At 26.8% G+C, this 22,392-nt stretch overlaps 3 protein-coding genes across 5 annotated transcripts in view; 1 reads left to right on the forward strand and 2 right to left on the reverse strand.

The window, feature by feature from the left end:
- The first annotated feature begins 589 nt into the window (after positions 1–589).
- On the forward strand, positions 590–2,070 carry LOC127284840 (speckle-type POZ protein B-like). The gene is made up of 2 exons (XM_051310533.1): positions 590–881; positions 1,122–2,070. Exon 2 carries the CDS (start codon positions 1,147–1,149, stop codon positions 2,068–2,070), a length of 924 nt encoding a protein of 307 aa, XP_051166490.1. The 5' UTR covers positions 590–881; positions 1,122–1,146.
- Positions 1,976–5,450, reverse strand: LOC127284837 (L-threonine ammonia-lyase). 3 transcript variants are annotated; one of them, XM_051310531.1, is made up of 6 exons: positions 5,286–5,450; positions 4,682–4,782; positions 3,351–3,709; positions 3,102–3,264; positions 2,706–2,998; positions 1,976–2,640 (listed from the first exon to the last, which is right to left on the reverse strand). In XM_051310531.1, the coding sequence occupies exons 2-6, from the start codon at positions 4,769–4,771 to the stop codon at positions 2,286–2,288; spliced, it is 1,260 nt and encodes a 419-aa protein (XP_051166488.1). In that variant the 5' UTR covers positions 4,772–4,782; positions 5,286–5,450; the 3' UTR covers positions 1,976–2,285. The 3 variants fall into 3 exon arrangements, with proteins under 3 accessions (XP_051166488.1, XP_051166487.1, XP_051166486.1); XM_051310530.1 differs by having other exon boundaries at positions 5,199–5,450; XM_051310529.1 differs by having other exon boundaries at positions 4,682–4,804; positions 5,199–5,449.
- A 1,453-nt stretch (positions 5,451–6,903) lies between these two features.
- Positions 6,904–22,392, reverse strand: part of LOC127284835 (uncharacterized) — a 33,494-nt gene continuing 18,005 nt past the window's right edge. The window contains exons 5-9 of the mRNA XM_051310526.1: positions 20,641–20,747; positions 20,113–20,390; positions 16,552–16,729; positions 13,567–13,736; positions 6,904–12,512 (exon numbers count right to left, since the gene is read on the reverse strand). Coding sequence (XP_051166483.1) covers positions 7,827–12,512; positions 13,567–13,736; positions 16,552–16,729; positions 20,113–20,390; positions 20,641–20,747 — 5,419 coding nt within the window. The 3' untranslated portion in view covers positions 6,904–7,826. The remainder of the gene's footprint in view (positions 12,513–13,566; positions 13,737–16,551; positions 16,730–20,112; positions 20,391–20,640; positions 20,748–22,392) is intronic.

Below are 22,392 nucleotides of genomic sequence, written 5' to 3' on the forward strand. Positions count from 1 at the left end.
CGTACATACATCGTGCCAATTGATCAGGATCTCATATAACATATTTCTATTAAGAAAAAAATTTGTTTTTATCAAATTTTATAAACAATAAGTATTCATTTTTATAGACTTTCTATACAAAATAATTGATGGAATATTATATAATCTACCTAAATTTGCTGATTTAAAAAACGGATTGAAAAGTATTGAAATATTTTTCTATCAAATTTTTTAAATAGGGCAATCAGCCACGTAAACTTAAAAGTATATTTACAAAAACAAATTTTTGAAATCAAACAGAAAAAGAATTAAATGGGATTGAAAAATGTTGACATAAATTCCAAAAAAGAAATTAAATTTTGATTATATCACATTATCATATTTCGATAATACAGAAACTGTTAGATAAATAAAAATATATGTAATAGAATTTTTATTTGTTTTTTCAGTGTACTCTAAATTTTATGTCACAGAATTAATTTTTTATATTATATATAACATTAAAAAAATAAAAGAGTATGTACGAAACACTATTTTTATTCCAAACACAGATGTTTTTTTTTCATATAATTTTTTTAAAAAAATTAAATGTTTAATTATTGCTCTTGTTTATACATGTATTCATGTACCTAATACCTATCTCAGTGAATTACGAATTCAAAAAGTAAAGTTGGATTTTTTTTTTCAAAAATAATTTTTTCGTTGCTATGAAGTAATTCATTTGTTTGAGAAAAATCGACATGAAAATTCAGTGCTTAAAGATTCTATATTCAATGTTCAGAATATTACAAATAAATAAAATAATACATCTTTAAATTGTCATTTCCTAAACAAATATATTATCACAGTAAATAAAAAACCAGTCAGGATTTTATTAAATCAAAAAGTTTATCCTGTAAGAGGTTAGCATTACAATTAATTTACTATTTACAATTTTATAACCAACAAAAATTATTATTATTATTATTATTACTATTATTATAATTTATATTAAATTATATTATTTGCAAAAAATACAGCAGTTAACTATTTATTTGTATAGAAAATTTTTTTTTAATTTGAACTCTAATTTTTTTTACACAAACACTGAAATTAATATTTAAAGATAAAAATTTAATTCTAAATATTATAATAATTTTCAGAAAACATTAAAAGAAAGTATAAATTATGAGTACCGAAGTTAAAAATATTCAAGAACAAAAGGAATATGAAATTACAATGAGCAGTGTAACTCGATTGAAAAAAATTGTTGCCAATTTTAAATGGACTATAATGGATTTTGACTCATTGCATACATGTGAAAATAAACAACGATTTCCAATTATTAAATCATCGACATTTTTTTTAAATGACAACGAATGTGAAAAATCATTTCAAATTTCTTTTCATTATGTTCATAAATATGTACATTTAAAATGCATACCGGATTTACCAAGATACACAACTGTTAAATGTTCAATTCTTAATGAAGATGGCAAACATTTATGGCAATCGCAAACATTTTTTCCGCCATTGAATCGAATTTTATTACCATTCACTGATTTAGGTGCTCATTCAAAACAAACTTATTATTCACCAAATAATATTTTAAGATTGTTATTTAGCATTGAAATTATCGAAGATCTTGTCACTGAACTTATGATTGATTCATTATTGCCAACATTTAATATTTTTGAACAATTTCTTGAGAATCAACAAATTTGTGATGTTACATTTATTATTGGCAATCAAGAATTAAAGGCACATAAAATTATTTTAGCTGCTAGAAATCCCGTTTTTTTAGCAATGTTCTCACATGAATATTCCGAAACTAAAAATAATATTGTCACAATATTGGATATAAGATATGAAATTTTTAAAGCATTATTGCAATATATCTATAATAGTGAGATAAAAAATATTCACGAAATCGCTGATGAATTATTGATTGCTGCTGATAAGTATTTAATGAATGATCTTAAATTGAAATGTGAGAAAATATTAATTAACGATATGATAAAAGAAAAAGCTATTAATTTATTATCAATTGCGATACAATGTAAATGTAAAAATTTAGAAGCTTGTTGTCGTTTCTTCATTTTAGAAATATGAATTTTCAATTTTTTTTCAATTTTTGATTCTTATATTGAAAACTGTTTTTCTTAATTTCTAATATTAATAGTTAATGTAAAAACATTTTTGATTTCAATAAAATTTAACCTTATCGACGATTAGAAATACTGCTTCACAAAAAATTTTAAATCGCATTTCATTTCCCAATAAACGATTATTAGAACCATAATAAAAAATTTCAAAATTGATCTATTTTATTCTATGGATGATAGAGACGGAACAATGTCATCTATTCCAAAAATAACTTTTGAATAATTTTTGTTTAATATCATTTTAAGCTGTTGAGCATGTTCTTTGTCTCTTGTTTCACAAACAACTTTTACATCAACACTAAAAATATCTGACATTATCCATGCTCGTTCATGTATAATATCTTTTATTGAAACACCAATACTCGCCAATAATGTACATAATTCTGCAATTCCTCCTGGTCTATCGGAGACTTGTGCTGAAAATTTAACAAGACGTCCATCAGCAGCAAGACCTCTTTCTAAACATCTACCAAGTATTGTTGTATCAATATTACCACCACAAAGTGGTAGGACTACTCTGAAAAATAAATACAATTTTTTAAATTTAAAATGACCGTTAAATCATAATAATATACTAAATACCTTTTTCCTCTCAATTCATCCAATTGGCCAGAAAGAATTGCCGCCAATCCTGTAGCACCAGCACCTTCAACAATGCATTTTTCATTTTCAACTAATCTCAAAATTGCAATGGCAATCCATTCTTCTTTAACAACAACAAGTTTATCAATTAGAGGATTAGCTGTTGCAAATGCATTATAACCAACCATTGGTACTGCCAAACCATCAGCTAATGTTGATTGAATAGCCGTAAATGTTGGCTTATCATTTTGACGTGCCAAAAAAAAGCTAGGACATCTTTCTGATTCCACACCCTGTTAAAATCATTAGTAAAATTAATTTTAATAATCGCCATTAGAAAAAAAATATTTAGTGTGTAAAATTTGGAAGTAGTATCCAAACAATAGTTGAACCCACAATTATGGTAACATTTGGAAGAAGTGTTTTTATAGCCAATGCAACTCCAGCAATAAGACCACCTCCACCTATTGGTACAACAACTGCATCAATATTTTTAACTTGATCCATTATTTCTAAACCAAGTGTTCCTTGACCTGCCATTATATCTGGATGATCGTATCTAAAGAAAAATAGATTCCTTTAGAAAAATTCCTCTCTATTGAAAATTCCTTTTCCATCGAAAGTAATTAAATTAATTATATATACCCATTAATGTAAATTAATCCCTTTTCTTTAGCATATTTGAGTGCTTCTTTTTTTGCTTCACCCATATCGACGCCTTTTACTATTACATTGGCACGATATTGTTGACATGATGCAATTTTCATTATTGGCGCTACCACAGGCATTACAACAGTTACTGGAATTCCAAGTGATAAACCATGATAGCAAAGTGCCAATGCATGATTGCCCAATGATGCAGATATTACTCCATTCTTTTTTTGACTATCGGATAATTTTAAAAGAGCATTTCGTGCACCACGTTCCTTAAAACTTCCTGTTACTTGTAAAAAATCTTTTTTTAAATAAAGATCCATTCCAGTCATTTCTGAAAGTCTCGATTGCTGAAAAGTTATTTTATTTCTAAATTATAAAGTGTAATTTTTTTATAATTATATATTTCTGAAAAGTTTTCTATTCCAACAAAAACATCTTCAATGTAAAAAGTTACATTAGGCAAAAATTTTTCTTAACCATCGAAACAATTCGTGAAATGAAAGTTAACCAAAGTAAATTTTAGGATTCTATTAAGTTTTAATTAATTTTTTTTTTTTAATATAAATAATTAAAAAAGTTACGATAAAAAATTTAAAATTTCCAAAGTTTTTGAGTGTGTATTCAAATATCCACAATTATATATCGAGGTTTCAAGATAATTAATATTAGTGATAAGTTTCATGCGAATCGGTTCAATTTAAAATTTTTTTGAGTGTATTTAAATATTTACAATTATATATCAAGAATTTAACCTAATTAATATTATTTGTAAGTTTCATGTGAATCCGTTAAAGTGTATAGGCCCCAGACGTGGCTAAAAATAAAAAAATTATCAATTTTTCAGTTTTTAACCTAATTTTCATAATTCTTTGGGAATTCTCCCATTTTTACCACAGAAATTATTTTTTTTTTAAATTCTATAACCGACAAAAAAAGATATGGAATTGCGAGGGATTTTTTTGTTTTTGTATTAAAAATTAGTGGAATGACAAAGGCAAACGCACGGACGATGAAGAAAGACCGTATTTCCCTCCGCCATTGGACTGTGCGTCGCCTACCCTAGAATTTCGTTCTGCGCAGGCTCGAGTGTTTCTCCCACCAGTTCACGCGTTGTGAATATAAATATCGGCAGTTCACATACGGAGCGTCACTTCTTAAGAGAACTTTGTATCCGAAACAATAGTTTATATAATTTTTCTCTTTAAAGTTAAGTGTGTATTTCATGAACAATTTGAGACTTAAAAATATTTACGTGTGTTTATTTAAATTTCAATAAAAAGAAAAATTTTCAAAAATCAAAATAAATTACGTTTTCTTACCACACATGGTGTATTAATTACTCCTGTTTTAGTTTTAAATGCAGCGGATGTAATATCCTCAAAAGTTATTTTCAATGGATTATCTTCCATGCAGAATGGATCTATCAAATCGTTACTCTCAATCTTTAAATTAAATTTTTCTATTAAATATTAATTCATGTGAAGTTTTTTTCTTTCTGATATCAAAAAGGTAAATATCTCATCGGATTGAAATAAAATTTGGTTTAATTATTTTTTTATTCAAACAATTTTTCTAAATACAATTATTAATTTTTTCTTTTAGCATAATTACAAAGAAAAAAAACATTTATTTCAATTTAAATTATTCGAAAAAAATTTACTTGAAATGAAATAAAAAAAAATATATATTTCATTAAAATAATTAATTATTGAATGGGAAATAATTTTAAGTTTCGAATATTTAATAGATAATAATTGACTAGTTAAATCAGAGATATTGACTTTTTGTTACGAAATTTTTTTTGTAAATTTCAATAATTCTTTATAAAGTACAAACCATTTTTGAAAATTATAATTTTGGACTTATTATAAACTTTATTTCTTCAATATTTTCTTGCTATATAATTACACATTTAATACTCACAAACTGAAGTAATTACTCTTAATTCAAAATGCTTGGAAAATAATTCTTATTTACATTGACCTTGACTGTTAGAATTTTATATTTATTTTTTTTTCATGTCTTTTGTCGTATATATATGTATATATATATAAGAAACAATAAGACAGTTAAAAACTTATCTAAGAGCAAAAGTCAAGCATTTAACTGATAACCTTTCAAAATGTTCTTTGAATCAATGATTATTATTTGTCTCTATATACTTATCAAAATAGTTTGTTTTTATGTAATTATATTTATTGCGGAAATATAATAGTTCTCGATAATAGATTATTATGTGTAATATATACAATTAATTTTAATTAACATTTTGATTATTATTTTAAATTGTTTTATCAGAATTAATAATAGAATTAATTATTAAACTCGTTTTTAAATTATTTTTTTTTAATAGTCACAAAGTTTTTAGAATACATTTCATTTAAAAATTAGATATATTACATTTTTAATATACAATAAACAAAATATGAATTTTTAATTATTTGGATTTATTTGTCATTTGGACCCCAACTGTAATGAATACGGCCATTTTTTTTATAATATCGTTCACCTAGGTAAAAAAAAAAGCAATAGATTAATTAAATAATGGAATAATTATTAATGGAAATAATTTTTTGTAACTTTGTTTTTTATCGTTTTTTAAAAATTAAAATTCACTATTTCAAAAAAAATTTTTAATTAAAATTCTCTTATATAAGAAAAATTAATTATTTAAATTAATTTTATTTATTTTTTTTAAACAAATTTGCAATTTACTTACGTGCATAGACTTGGAGAGAAAAATTTGACAAAACAATAACCATTGCTAGTAAAATTAATAACTTCATAATGAATTTTTTCAAAATTAACACAAAAGTTTTTCTTCAATTTTGTTTCTATATATATAGGCTGATATTTTTAAAATAACATTTAAAAAATAGTCATTAAAATAATTGACTTTCAAAATTTATGTCTTGAAAGAAACTTTCATGGAAAAACAAATTTTATCTATGAAAAATTAACCACTAAGTCAATTTGCGATAAATATATGAAACATATTTTTTAAAATGTAAAAATAATGTCAAAAAGATAAATTTTCCCTGTCAATAATATTGATACATGTTGAAAAAAATTATTTAAATTTGCGCTGAAAACATTTTTTAAAATATTATACTTATATATATATATATATTTAAAAATTGAGAAATAGTTAAAATTTATTCTCTAAAAAATAAAGAAAATAATTTAAAAATAATAGTTACTTATTAGAAATTAAAAATTATTTTTAATTCGATTCTTTTTAAAATAATAGAGGACAAATTATTAAAAACTAATTTCATTTTATTTACGATAAGTTAACACGTTACAAATCTCTTAATTTACAATTTACACTTATAATAATTATTATTTTAAGGGTACAATTACTATTATTATTATTATTTTATTATTATTATTATTATTATTATTATTATTATTATTATTATTATTATTATTTAATAATACGTTTTTTCCAAGTAAGAAAAAAATGTTTTCTTCAATAGAAAACTAATATAGATTTTTAATTATCTATTTTTAAAGCTTATAATATTATAAAAAAAACTAATTTGACGATGAAATTTTAAATTTACATAAATTACGAGAACTTAAAAAAGAAATTTTTATTACAATTGTTAGTAGCTAATAAATCATCTCTAAGTATTTATTTTTACTTTCTTTTAAGAGAATAACTATTGAGTTTCTGTTTAGTCTTCACCTAAAAGTATTAAACTTAAAAATTTATAACTCCTCCTTTTTTTATAATATAAAGAAAAAACTAAACCGAACACCGTTTGATTTGTTATTCAAAATCAGTGTAATGACATTTTTATTCAATTTTATTTCACTAATTTGCCATTAATCCTAGACAGTACAAGTAGGGTACAAAAGTACCCCAGGGATAATTCAAACTACAGCCCTGGCTCTGTAAGCTTAACTGTCATGGCGGCACCCTAACCTTAATTCAGTTTAGTTATCGAACTATTAATTTTGACCCCAAAACGGTAATTATTTACTTTTATACTAATTTTTTGTTTTTTGTAATTTTTTGACCATATTTTTAATTGTATCAAAAAACAGAAAAATGCTATCTTCTTCCTTATAAAAAAAAACGTAGAAAATGACATAATTAAGTTACTTTTGCTTTAAATTTGAACATTCTAATAACAAAACAATAATTATTGGGGTATTTTTCTACCCCAGTTGTACTTCTATGTATGAGCCAGTACTGTCTAGAGTTAATATTCAATTTTAATTTAATTTTTTGCCCAAAGTCACTAATTTCAGTCAAAATCAAAATAAAAATGAAATTATACAATAGCACTTCCAATTTAAAACTGATAAACTAAACAAAAAGGGAAAACCATGAAAACTGCGATCTCTCAAAATAATAATCATTAGCAGTGTCTATAAAAATTACAAAAATACACATTTTCAGTCTCGCGATTCAATTTATATATATCAAAATACATATTATTAATTATTTGATTTTCAACTTTTGTTTGCTCTTCGACTATTTTCCACAATTCGTCGTCTTTCATTTAATAATTGAAGAAATTTTACTCTAGGACTGCCGGGATATTTAATTTGTTCTCCAACATTGGAAATATTGTCAATTGATTCTGAACTTGCTGCAATTGTTTCACTAGAACTGAAACTTTCATTAGATGATGATGTCAAACGTGGTAATGAACTATGTCTAAATGATGCTGGACTTTTCCATTTTTTTGATAATGAAATATCATCAGTTTTGAAATTTTTAAATAAACAATCCGACGTTTTAATTGAATTAATTTTCGATAAACGTGAATAATTTTTATCATCATCCAAATGAATATCATCAAAATTTCTATCTAAATTTTTCAATTCTGATTTCAATAAATTTTGATTTCTCAAAAATCGCTTATTTATTTTCATATTATCAATTCCTTTGGAATAATTTTCAAAATTCATTGATTTAGAATTTAATCCAAATTGTGATCTATATTGATTTCCAATTTGTGGTTTAGAAATATTTGAAAATTGAGATCTAGGAATTGAACCATATCGTAATCCACCATCATTGGTATTGTGATAACTCCAATTGTATGTTGGATTTCCAGGATTTGTACCAAGATAAGTATCATGATTGATATCGAGATTCTCCTCATGATCAGAATCCAAAATATTGTCACTATCCACAATATTATCACATTGATGGTCAAGAAATTCCAATAAATCCTGATTGGAATTTGCTAAAACAAGTTTAGCACCAGCAGGTTCAAGTCCAATTCCATATTTTTCCTTTAGAGAATCTTCATGGTCTTTGACTTTTTCAATACATTTTTCAAGTTTTTCAATTCCCTGAAGACATTTTTCATAAGCTTTATTGGGTATTTCAATATCATCATCAATTAAATATTGATCTGTATCATCTTTTAGACTTATTTTCTGACCTGCATATTCTATATAATCGTTATTTTTATTTAGTAATCGTCTTGGACGTCTTGTTGTTCTTAAATACTTTTTCAAAAAATTTGTAGCAGTTGCATAATCATTTGCAGAATGTACATTACGAATAAAAGTCACTGCCTCATCCAAATAGTCTTGTAAAATATTCCTTTGATTTTTCAATTTCGGTCTATTTTCATCCAAACTTTCATCATTCATCGAATTTTCCTCATCCATTGGGTCTTCTTTAAATGAATCTTGAATATCTTTCTGAATGGGATTTTGATTCATAGTTTCTTGATGTTTCACTAATTCCTCATTATCCTGATGATCCTCAAATAATATCGAATCATTTTTACCTATTTCCACAGGTTGTGTCTCCAAATCCCTAGGAATCACATTTTGAATTAAATTCTGTTGTTCATCATTCAAATCCTTTTTCTTAATCGAATTCCAATCGATTGCATCCTGATCATCAAAATTTTGTTCATCTGTGAATTTATTTTCATTTTCAATTGAAACGTCTTCATTGCCAATTACATTTTCCTGAACATTGTCTATTGGAATTTTTGCATCTTCATTTACAGAAATTTCCTCATTAACATTTTGTTGATGATTCTCATCATCACTCTTTTTCTTAATAATAGGTTTAGGTGTAAGTGAAAGTTTTGAATCTGTATTCTGTCCGTCAACAATATTTGACGTTGAAAAAGATACTCTCTTCTTTTTGGCGGCATCAATAGATTCCATTGCATCGGGAACATTAATTTTCGAATTCTCCTTAGTATGAGCAACAAGATCAGGTTGACAGGGATCCTTTCCCTTTTCAAGAATTTTATCATCATCACAAAATTTCTCCTCTGTTAAATCTAAACTATCATCAGAAAAATAGGAATCTTTTCTTATCTCATCTACTTTTAGAGTTTGTAATTGTCTACCGTCAAATAAATTCATCTCACCTGGCGAAGTTGTGAAATATTGATTCAATGGCCTAATATTGTTCCAAATTTCATTTTCTCGTGAGGATCTTGAAAATAAATAACCTTCCCTAGCTCGCTCCAATAAAACTTCTTGAACTGGATTCAATCGTTGTATTATCTCTGAAGAAGGATATCTTGTCCAATTTTTTACAATTCCCTCCTCTGAACGCGTTCTACGATGTGGACTGAAACTTCGACTTCGTCTTGAAAGATAATTGTCCATAAATGATCTATCTCTGATAAATGACAATCTCCTACGAAGTGATTTTAATGGTGATTGATAATTTAAACATCTTTTTGGTCCAGTGGCAGAAGTTGCAATTGATTTGGTCAAAATAACAGAACGAGATGGATCTCCCTCTATATTAGATACTATTCTTATTCTAGGTGTAATTCGCGAATCAGGATTTATTCTAATTGTTTTAGACTCTGGAAATATATTTTCTATTCTAAATGTCCGTCCATCTGTTTGACTGATGTTTGGTCTTAGATTAATGTCCTCAGTCAATAGATCCCTTTCAAGAAAACTTCTTTCATCAGTCTGCACTTCACAATCACGACAATTGGTCCTCAATTCATTTTCGTCTTCAACGGAAATTCTTGATTCTAAAATATTCGGTGACTCTATTGTGATATTAATCATATCGGGTAAATTAATTGATATAACACTTTTATCAGTACATGTTTGCTTTTGACAATTGTTACTTTGAATTAGATTATTGATATTTTGACTATGACTATGTTCATGACTGTTTTCAATTTGACTTTTAATTTGACTAGAATGTGATTTGGAACAACATTCTTGGGGTCTACAACAACAATGTGTTTCTTTTGATTTTAAGAATAAATCCTCCCGTCGTGTTTGTGCAACACGATCAACACCATTATTATCAGCAGCAGTATTTGTCGAACATTCAGTTCTTTTTGTTTCATGATCAAAATCAGAAATATTGCTATCTGCATAATTTTGTGTATCATCGGATAGTATACCAGAATCATTGCGTGGTGAATGAAGATCAAAATCTTCATCATAATCGTCAGTAATATTTCCCGCATCTCTATATCTAATTGTTGGGGATTTTTGTTTTTCAGTGAGAGTTGCTATTTCCTTGACTCTTACAACTTGTGAACCGTCAATTAATCTTTCACAAATTTCATGTTTATCCGTTAATACTTCAGCGTCTTTTAATTCAATTTTTGGTTTATCAGTGAGCGAGGCTTTATCTTTAACTCTAACTGTTTGTGCACTATCAGTTTGTGTATCGGCAGAAATTTTTCTACGTTTAGCCAACATTCTTCTGGAGATTTCCTGTAAACGCATTCTAGTGACAGCAGCTAATTTAACGTCTGTACTTTCCGGTGATCGATAATCCGAAGCTGGTGTTGTTGCACCAGTTCCCTCCTCGGATCTCTTACCACTGGAATAAAGTCTTTCAGTCACTGCTGCCACAATTTCGGCTCTTCGATTTCTTTGAATTGGAGTATGAGGCCTGTCCTGATCAGAGCCTCTTGAAAATGAACTCTTTCTTGAATAATTACCCTTCGCTAATGGGGAAATTAATTGATCTTCCTTGGAACTACTGGAACTACTGTCTTTACTTGTTTTACGTTTAAGATCATCAACACTGTATTTTCGTAATGATGCTTTAGTTTTGTGTGATTCTTTTAGACTTCGATCAGAATCATTACTCCATTTTCGTTGAGGACTTGTACCTAAACCCTTCCAAAGGCTATTGGTTTTAGTGGTTCTTCGATCATCAACTTCTTTGATATTATTCAATCTTTTTGATTTCTCAAGATTTGTGTGTGCTCGTTGAACTAAATTTGGTTCTTCTTGTTTTTTTGAAAGACCATCAACCGAACCAAAAATCTTTGAGGCGGTGAGATTATTTAATTTCTTTGTCGTATCAACTGAATCCTGTTTTCTTAATTTTCCCTTATTTGTACGTTCAAAGTTATTGAATTTCTCCTTTTTTGTATGTTTTAATGGAAGTGATGCTAAATCTTTGGAATTACGTTTTCTATTAACATCAAAATTAGAATGTTCTCTTGAATTTAATATTTCCTTATTCACTAATTCGTTGTTATTTGGAACATTTTCATGATTGTCTGCTGAATTAGAAAAATTTTCTTGACCATCAGTAAATTCGGTTAAATCTTGGTCTTTGCCTTTAGAGAAAAGTGGATCATTAATTTGTAATTCATCAATTATATTTAAATTTTCGGTATTTATTATTGAATTATCACTAAATTGATTGTAATTTTTATTTTTTGATAAGTCTTGTTTAGAGTGAGTTTCTTGAATGAGTTTTGTATCGATTAATCCATCCAATAGTCCATCACTATAGACCTCTTCAATTTGTGTCGAGTGCACATGAGAAGAATTCTCTGGCTTGATCAAAACGGCCACTAATGTTGGAATATCGACGAAGACAGGCTCGTTGACTTGGTAATTGAGCGATTCAGATAGTTCTGGACGATAGGATCTTCCTTCATTAGCAAAGGATATACTTGGACTGATTGATTCAAAGGAACCGCACCTTCTGATAGAATTCGAGTGTCTAGATTCACGTGTCACTAGGCTTTCATTCGAGTTATACCTCCTGATAGACGACTTGATAATCTCCTTTGGTTCACCAAGAAGGTGGGACGATGATATACGTTTCAAAGGGGACACCAATTCATCATCCTTTTGATCTTCTTTCTCTAACTCTTGTTCCAAATTATGTTCACAACTGCACGATGGCTTTGTAACTCCCTCTAACTCCTGAAATTAGAAATTTATCCATTTTCACACTAAGTAATAATAATAATAATTTATTGTCAATTTATGTTAGAAATTTTTATATCTAATGTCATTTTTTATTGTTATTATTGCTGTGTTCACTTCTATAATAATTTTATTAGTTCGTGGCGTTTATATTAGTTAGGGCCAACGCACAATTGAGATGCATGAGATAAAAAAAGATACAAATATATCTCTTGTAACGAACCAATTTGTTACTTAATTATTATTCCCTGCCCTTCCGGGTGATTTTCCCAAATGATCTATAATTTGAATTTAAACAGTTTTCCCGCGCTACTACCAACTTAAGTGGTACGCGTGAAAAATTAGCAGACGACAAAGGCACATGTATCCGGCCACCGGAAATTCATATTCAGAGAGAGAATAGCGTTCTCATAGTTAAGTGGTGTTAACCAATATATATTGTTAATAGTCGTCTTTGCGAAGTTAAAATAATTATTATTGAGATTATAAAAGAAAATTAAAATAAATAAAGGATATTTAGACTATATTAGCGCAATATTTATTCGATTGGCATAAGATCATATTAATTAATTAAAAGAACCATAGCGCAATTTTGATTCTAACATCGAGATAATCAAGGTAAGTCCAATTTAATTATTCCTTTTGAAGTGGTTATATTTCTCTTTTAAATATGTCTCTCAACAGTCATATAATTAATGACTAATAATTATAATTGTTATTCCGAAAGAATTCTCAACTTTGTGCCATTCGTAAAAGTCGGACCCCTTTTAACTAATTAATTCTTATATGGTTTGCCACACTCTGTTCTTTTCTAAATTATTATTTACGTTTGGGAATGATTTTCGTGAATCTACTAGTGTGTACTGACCTTTACACAACATACGCCACGAATTAATAAAATTATTATAGAAGTGTCACGACTTTTCAAAATGTCGTCAAACTCTAAGGACTGCATTTATGCAATTAAGTGTATAACCAGAGGAAATTTGCAAATATATATTTTTTTTTTGGTATGATTTATTGTAAGATTATAATAAAAGGAAAATCGTACTTTCTCGAGTAATAATGATTTAAGTCTTGCAACCTCGGATCTCAATTCACGTATAATTCTCGCTATGGGATCTTCGTTGACCACAGGTCTGTTAACCACACTTTGCGCCCTCTGGGCAAAACGTAGTGTATGAGCGGTTTCGTTGTAACTCCCACTCGCTGGCGATATTGCTGTAAACGACAAAGTGTTTCATTTAATTAAAACTTTCTCCCGCAACCCTCAATTCTACGCGTTTCAATTTCTCTAAGCTGTAACTACAAAGTACGTATATATACACATATATACATACATACATACATATACGTTTAAAGAGATTTGTGTCTATCCACTAACAAGACTAAAATTTCTGTATATTCTTTCTTGTGCTCTCTAAACATATTTTCTTAATACAGTAAAAAAATTATAGTAGATGTTTGCGTTCAATTTAGTGTTCAATAAGTACGTCACCAAAATTTTAATATTACATAACCTACAAAAAATTCTGCTAAGAAAAAAAAACATTAAAAATACTAATAATATTTTTAACTTAAAATTATTTTAGCGGAATTCCCTGGCGGATTCGATTTACCTAAAATCGACCCAGCTGGGTCGAATCTAAGTCAAATCTAAGTCGAATTTAGGTAATTATCAAAAAAAAGCTTTAAATTGATGAAAATTTATAAAAATTAGTATTGTGAGGTTAAATGAACATTCATAGAGTTAATTTTTGTAAGAATTTTAATTATTAACGTGATAAATAATAAATAATTACTTGATATGTGCAAGTGGTAACTGTAGATTTTAACTCGTTGTCAGTTTTCATAATATTTTCAGAAATTAGTGTAAAATGTGTGAAAAAATAATTTATATTTAATAGAAATTGCAAATTTTATTAAATTATTTTATTATTTAACAATCACATTTCATAATAATTGCAATTTAATTAAAAAATAACAGTTTTCTTAAAAGTGACAAGAACTCTATTATACCGACCACACACGGTAAAAGTGCGCGAATATGAATGCACATGATCTTCTGGCGGGAAAATTCAAATTGTTAATTACAACTATTTCATTATTATCTTAATTTCATTAATTAAATATATTTGATTAACCATAAAAGATAATCATTTTATAAAAATTTTCTCAGAAATGCCGAATTAATCATTTATTTATACCAATTTACTTATATTAATACTAATAATCACTATTTCTTTACTTTTAACTATCGCCCTATATTAGTTGCAGACGCCGTTAGATGGCAGCAGCATGCAGGGAGCACAAATTTCCAGCTATCCTATTACTTAAAATTAGTGATTATTAGCATTAGTATAAATAAATGATTAATTTTTTTATAACTTGTATTAAAAAACAATTTCATTAAAGAATTGTGAATATGAAATAAAAATTCTGCAACTTTTTTTTTAAAAAAAAAAGAATTTTGTTAAAAAAATGTAATTGTTAAATAAGTTTTAATGTAAATTTTTCTTATTTTTGTCTAAAAAATTATGATGGCAAAATACAAATTTAACTAAATTTTTTGATCTTTTATTTAAGAATTTTTTAAAAAGTTATAAGTAAAAATTTAAGAAAAATATATCAGCTTAATTTTTATTATTTTAACAAAATTCTAAAGTTTTTTTTATAAATAAAGAAAAAAATTGCATATTTTCTATTTAATGAATGTTTAAAATTTGTAACTATTTTCAAATCTTGGCGCGCGTTCCGCTGTTCCGTGTGTGGTCGGTATAATAGAGTTCTTGTCACTTTTAAGAAAACTGTTATTTTTTAATTAAATTGCAATTATTATGAAATGTGATTGTTAAATAATAAAATAATTTAATAAAATTTGCAATTTCTATTAAATATAAATTATTTTTTCACACATTTTACACTAATTTCTGAAAATATTATGAAAACTGACAACGAGTTAAAATCTACAGTTACCACTTGCACATATCAAGTAATTATTTATTATTTATCACGTTAATAATTAAAATTCTTACAAAAATTAACTCTATGAATGTTCATTTAACCTCACAATACTAATTTTTATAAATTTTCATCAATTTAAAGCTTTTTTTTGATAATTACCTAAATTCGACTTAGATTCGACTTAGATTCGACCCAGCTGGGTCGATTTTAGGTAAATCGAATCCGCCAGGGAAATGTAAAAATTTCGGAAAGGGCTCAACTCAAAAAAAGCGTAAATACCATTTTAACAATAGATAGTAAAAATGACTCTTACTATGTTTTTAAGAGTTGTTTCGAAATTCATGATTCAATTAAAATAATTGTTTTATTTCAATTTTGTGCTCTACTATAAAAGTGTTATCAACTTCACTATAATTGATAATGAATTTTTTCATGTGCAATGAGAATTAAATTTCATTTTTATAAAATATATATATATTTGAAAATTAGAACAGAAGGCATGGAGTCTTAATTCCCAGATGCTGCAAAATTAAAATTTATTAGAATTAAATTACTAACTCCTACTTATTTATAATATATATGTATATTATTTAATAGCAAATATTTATAGCATTTTTAAATTATAATTTCTACAAAGGAAAATATTTATCCCTTCGCTCTTTAACGAATAGAGTTTGTTAAAAAAAAATAATTACTTTATTTATCAAGCTCACTACGTTTTTAACTAATTTACTAAAAAAATTATAAAAAAACAAACTACTTTCTCTACCTTGGTTTATGAATTTTAATCACTCCATCTTAGTTGGCCTGGAAAATCATTGAAACCGATTTAAACCTGACCAAATCGTAATAGAAATAAGATTTAAAGTATAAACCTTAGGGAATTAGACTTAAATCTTTAGTACAAAATTTAATTTGTCTGCTTCGAAACCCTATATAATATAGACGCTATGCGCCTTTTTCTTTGGCTATTTTTTTTTAATTAATTACAATTTTTAAAAAATTATTCTCATAAGAGAAACAAATTTATGTTTACTATTCTTCATATTGTTAAATTGAGTTAAAGACATACTAGCGAACATAATTGTTGTTGCATTTCCCCCAAGAGCATCTTTTAAGAGCCAAGTGAGAGATGAATCCCTGTAAGGTATGAATCTTCTGCCAGGAACGTTCCCACTGGATCCTCTTTCAGCTAAAGCTGATATTACGTTACCCAAAGCCACCAAACTTTTGTTTATATTAGCTCCTTCCTGTAAATCGACATTTGTTAAGGTATTAGTCGCGTAAAATCATTTTCGTCAGATATTTTTTAAATTTTGCATGAGTGTTTCTGACATAATTATCTACAAAATAAGACCAATCCCATCGATTTTGACCGTTCCTAAGCTTTAAAATATCATTTCAAAGTTGATACTTTTTACATGGACGGAGCACCTAATGCATGTAAGGAATTTGCTTTATAATTATTTAAATGAAAACCAGTCGTCAGATTTTAAAATAAAACTACCACATAATACATTCTCATGAAACGAATGCATACAAAAAAACTGAAATTTTTTGACCGTACCAAACTATAAATATATTAGGAGAAAGTTAACAAAATTTTAAATTATATGAAGTTCCACTGCTGGAAAGCAGTAAACTTGGCAACGCTGTAGCGCGCGAATGCATACAAAATTCAAAATCATGCAAAGTACACAGTTAGAAAGTAGGAATATCTCATAGAGTAGAATAAAAAAATAACATATTTAAAATTTCACAACATAGATTAGTATTAAATAATTACGACAAAAACAGCTAAACACTTTTTGTGACTCTAACATTCAGTAGCACTGGTACATTCAGATTGCGACGTTGCCGCGATCAAAACTTTAGTTCTACACGTGCGAGAACGCGGCGCTCTGAGTGAAAATTACCTGTACCCTTCAAAAAGTTTGACTCAGAACTATACCTCTTGCTAAGCACAGACTGAGTCAGACTCAAGACAAACTTTTGGTTAGAGCCGGCGCGCGACTAATACCTTAAGTAATTTACTTTTAAAAAAAAATTTTTTTTTACTAAAATGATAAATTAAAAAAAAATATTTTTAGTAAAATTATTATTATTAAATATTATAAATTATTATTATTTTTTTGAATTAAAAATAAATTAGATTTACATTTTTAAAATAGTGAGAGAGGGAGAATGATAAAATAATTTCCCTATTATGTATTCAATATAATACAATATAATCAAAGATTTTGACTAAATAGACTATTTGTTTTTATATCGCGTGACATTGTTTCCTGAATGCAAGGCGCTTATAGTAATCGTCTATATTTCGTGCAATGCTGTAATAGGATATTTGAATGACGGGATATACTTTTCAATTTTATTATTGAGGTGATTTTAAATTAAGACGATAAAGCGTTTTAATATTCTATATATGTATTTTTTGTCAACTTATTGTATACTGATCATCAAAAAAACAAATATTGCATTTTATTGGGATTTATTAAATTTTCTATTTAAATGTCATTCGAATTTTATTCGTATCTTTTCTGACAATTTGACAACTAATCTATATATATAAATGTAATAATAAATTTTTAGTTATTTCACGTGAAAAATATTCAGTAATTTTTCAAAATTTTTGCTTAAAATTTACTGTTAGTTTTTTAAAATTTATAGTTTTGAATTCAATTTCACAAATTACAAACGAATCTGAATGTTTTTTTTAAATTTTCGACCACCAAATTGGAGCCGCCATTTATAACATTGAAAAACTGACATCGAATTCGTAATCAGGGACCCTGAAAATCCTCGAGTAACAAGTTTAAAGCGAATCCGACCGTTTTTTAAATTTTTTCGACCGCCATATTGGAGCCGCCATTTTGAATTTTGAAAAACTGACATCAGATTCGTAATCAGCGACTACAAAAACCCCCGAAAAACAAATTTCAAACAAATAAAAACTGTAGTCATTTAATAAAGTAAAATATATTTATAGGTTAGGAAACTGAAATTATGTGTTTTTTGACAGCAGAAACAGTACTGCCAACATAAATAATGGCTCTAAATTTGAAAACCTGTAAAATTAATTGTTTCAATAAATAATAATTAATATTTTTTTTGATTAAAAATGACTAAATACTCTCACTGGTAAATTAAATGTAAAAAAATAAAAATATAAAGAAAAAATAAATTATAAATCAAAATAACTTTGTTAATGATGTAAAAATGTGCGCGTATCCATTACATTACTATAGACAAAAAATTTATTTCACATATATACCAAAAATTAAAAAAAAATATTTTACTTGTAAGGATATAAAATTATTATTTTCTTTAAGAAAACAAAATTTTTTTTACTATTTCAACAATAGTTTCAAGTTAAGATTGTAGAAATAGTGGAACAGAAAATAAATTTTTTTGTCGACAGTTGGCAATAGATGCGCGCTCATCATCTCGTCCTGAAAAAATCGAAAAGTTAACATTGTCATAATTCTCGTAAACTACCGCACCCTGCTCTAGTGACTTTATAGTTAAAATTAACAGTTACTATAAAGTGACTAAATTTTCACTAGAACAGGGTGCGGTAGTTGACGAGAATTATGACAATTGGCGAGTATGGACTTTGGAGAGTGGGTACAAATGCTGCCTTCCAAATGTATTATTACAGTTTGTTAAGGCTGTTCTACAATACTTTCCTAACATCGGTAATTTTGAAAATTGTCCAGAAAATAAAATTAAGACGAAGAAGAAATTCAATGAGTGATATCAGTGTCGTATTGGATTCAGAGGCTGAAAGCAAGTGTTTCATACTAGATAATGAATAATTGGGAAAAATACATAAGGGAACAGGGAAACGTCTAACAAAATGGTGATACTTATAAATTGTCTTTAATTAATTTTCAAATTTTTAATAGAGAGTAACTTCTTAGCAAAATTTGTTTTTGGTTTTTAATTTAAGAAAGTATTTACACCTCTGTCAAGGAATGATTTTAATTCGTTAATTTCTATTCTTCTGACAGGTTTAAATTCTTCTTAAGGTAGCATAAAAAAATAACTTTTGTATAATAACTATTCAATTAAATAATATTCAAATTATTATCGCTTCCCAAATCTGCTAGTCAGTAGTAACCGCACTCTGCTCTAGTAAAAATTTAGTGACATTCTACTTAAAATTAAAAGTTACTATAAAGTCAGTAAATTTTTACTAGAGCAGGGTGCGGTAGTTGACGAGAATTATGACAAATGGGAACATTTACTTTGTATGAATTGTTAATTTTCCTATATCTATATATCAATTATTGTAGTTTATGGCGAAATATTGTTTAGAGGTTAGAAAATAAAAACAGAAGTATATGCTAATTATTCATATACTCTCAAGTAAAGAATGTGAGGAAAAAATAGACTTACAGATATAGATAATGGTCTAAATTGTGTATTTTATAAAAAATTAGGTTGAAAACTTAAAAAACTAGAAAGAGGCAAGAAAAGTACAATTAATTTCTCCAGATATAGAAGTATATATATATATATATATATATATATATACAATAAATATATAATTATTTCATCGAGGTAATTTTGAGGACTCAGTGCACACATATAAATAAGAATTATATTTATAGAGTTAGATATGACTCACTTTTAGTCGATTAATTCCACTGCACGTGGCTGCGCTTTCACTACCCGCCAGATCGACCAAATGTAATCTACTGCCACGATGAAAATCCTTTTCTTTGGCAGTAATTGCTGATGTTGAATGACCGTTTTGTGAAACTGATGAAAGAGAAACCGTAAGCAATGCGTGACTACGACTACTACTTGGATTCTGTAGAGTTGATGCTGTTTTTCTTGCTTTGATACCCTCTTCCACGTAAGACATCAACGACCCCAGATTGGAGACTTTGTGACGCGTGAGACCTCAAAAATAATAAATATATTTATTTACAATATAATGAAATAATTTTTTCAAAAATTAAGAAGTTATTTTAACTTATAAACTAGATTGGATGATAAAAAATTGTACATTAATGCTTTTTAAGGTCTGTCAGACCGTTAAAGGCATTAAAGTGCAATTTTTTTTTTTTTTTTGGTGTTAAAACTAATTAAACCTTATTTTTGCAATTTTTTTTTTAAACATTCCAAAAAAAAAGTCTTCAAAAATATCTACCTTGAACATATGGACCCAATCGAGGGTGTTCGCGAACTCTTAGTCCACCGGCACTTGTTGTTGGTTTCAAGAGGTCCCTGACCCTTTCGTTGTAAATCTCCAAATAACTGAAACACGAATAAATTGTCTTTATTTGAATAATAAACTTTAAATCACTATAGTAATAGCAAAAAAATGTTGTTTATTCAGTAATTTTTTTGTTTTTTTTTTAAACACTATCTCCTATAGTCAATTGCAATTTATTTAATACGTATAATAAAAAAAATTAATTTACAGAATTAAATATATTTAAAATATACAATTAAATATTTTTACTGGTAGAAACAGAAATAAATTTTTTTTTTTCGCAGATTCAATGAAATGAAAAAATAAAAAAAAAAAACAACGAAAACTCGACAGAAGTTAAACCTGCGCCTTTCAAAGTACAACTAAGTTTTAGCAGCGCAAGCCCGGCAATCACTTTTCAGGCGCCCATCAAAGTGTTTACCAGGGTTGAAATGAGAACGAGAACACCGGAAATTAGAAAATCGAATTTCCATAACTCTTGGAAACGTACGCAAGACTCATTCAGTATTTGAAATTCCAGAATCCCTAAACCTTGACATCCAAGGTCAACAAAAATGTGTCGAAACTACATTTTTCCACATAGGCCGCAATGTTGAGTGGAATTAAATTTTTTATTTTCTATTCAAAAAAAAAAATTGGCTTTTTTTCATTTCTCTTTTTGAAGTTATGATTTTATATATTTTGTCAAAAAATAATTGAAAAATAAAATTCTATTTTAAACATAATTTACGTTATATGGACAAATATTTGAAAATAAATATACCAATTATTTAATATATTTTCTTGGTGAACATATTTTTTATACATCATAAATATAGGTATGTATTTGTTTTAAGGATAATTGAAAAAATATATTTTTACAGAAACGAGTAGAAATTTTTTTTTTTTATGAATATCATAAAATTATATAGCAGAAAATTTCAAATTTAAAGATTCTGGTAAGATTTCTAATTTCCGGAATAATTTTTCTTGGGACAATTTTTTTTAACATAAATATTCTATTTTGTTCTATTTATTTTATAAGTTACCTTAAAACGAATAAGTATGAAATTTTAAACGTCAATAAAAATTCAGTTCGATCTAATTTTTCAATATTTTTCACACTTCTTATATGTAAAATCATGTTTTAAATACAAAGAAATTAAAACAATTTTTATCAAACTAAATTACTAATTATTTAGAAACTGTTTTTTTTTATTAAAAAAAATGAATCAATTAATTTTTTAAATAAAAATTTATTATAAAAATTTTGAAAGTAAAATTTTATAATAAATTTATTGTTGTAGGATAAAGGAAGGGTGTAAAAATCATCCGTTTAAAGTTACAAAATACAAAGTTTTCAAGTAGTTTTCTTAATGTTGGTGTTACAAAGAACAAATGAAGGTGGAAGAGAGAGAGAGAGAACAAAAGATTCATTGGCAGAAACGAAAACCAAACGTCAAGTATAACACAGCCTTTCGTGTCTGTTTCACATTAAAAGGGGTTGAAACTGAAGGAAATAAGAATCGATTTCAAACCACGAGTTAGATGCCTCTATAGGTGAGAAAAATAAAAAAAAATCAACTCTACAAAGATTTTTTTTTCACCTTACAATTTTTTTTATTTAAACATATTATAACCATCTTGAAAAAAAATATTTATCATTATCATCAATTATAATTAATTAAATATTCTTAATTATAATTA

This window comes from Leptopilina boulardi, unplaced genomic scaffold (assembly GCF_019393585.1).
Source record: "Leptopilina boulardi isolate dan_hultmark-lab unplaced genomic scaffold, ZJU_Lbou_2.1 LbouV2_327, whole genome shotgun sequence".
Classification (NCBI taxonomy): Eukaryota; Metazoa; Arthropoda; class Insecta; order Hymenoptera; family Figitidae; genus Leptopilina; species Leptopilina boulardi.

Coding starts and splice junctions, on each gene's coding strand:
- LOC127284840 (XM_051310533.1), top strand. CDS start 1,147: ATGAGTACCGAAGTTAAAAATATTCAAGAACAAAAGGAATATGAAATT.
- LOC127284837 (XM_051310529.1), bottom strand. Junction 3,265..3,350: donor GGATTAATTTACATTAATGG/GTATATATAATT, acceptor ATTTTTCTTTAG/ATACGATCATCCAGATATAA. Junction 2,999..3,101: donor TTCCAAATGTTACCATAATT/GTGGGTTCAACT, acceptor TGATTTTAACAG/GGTGTGGAATCAGAAAGATG.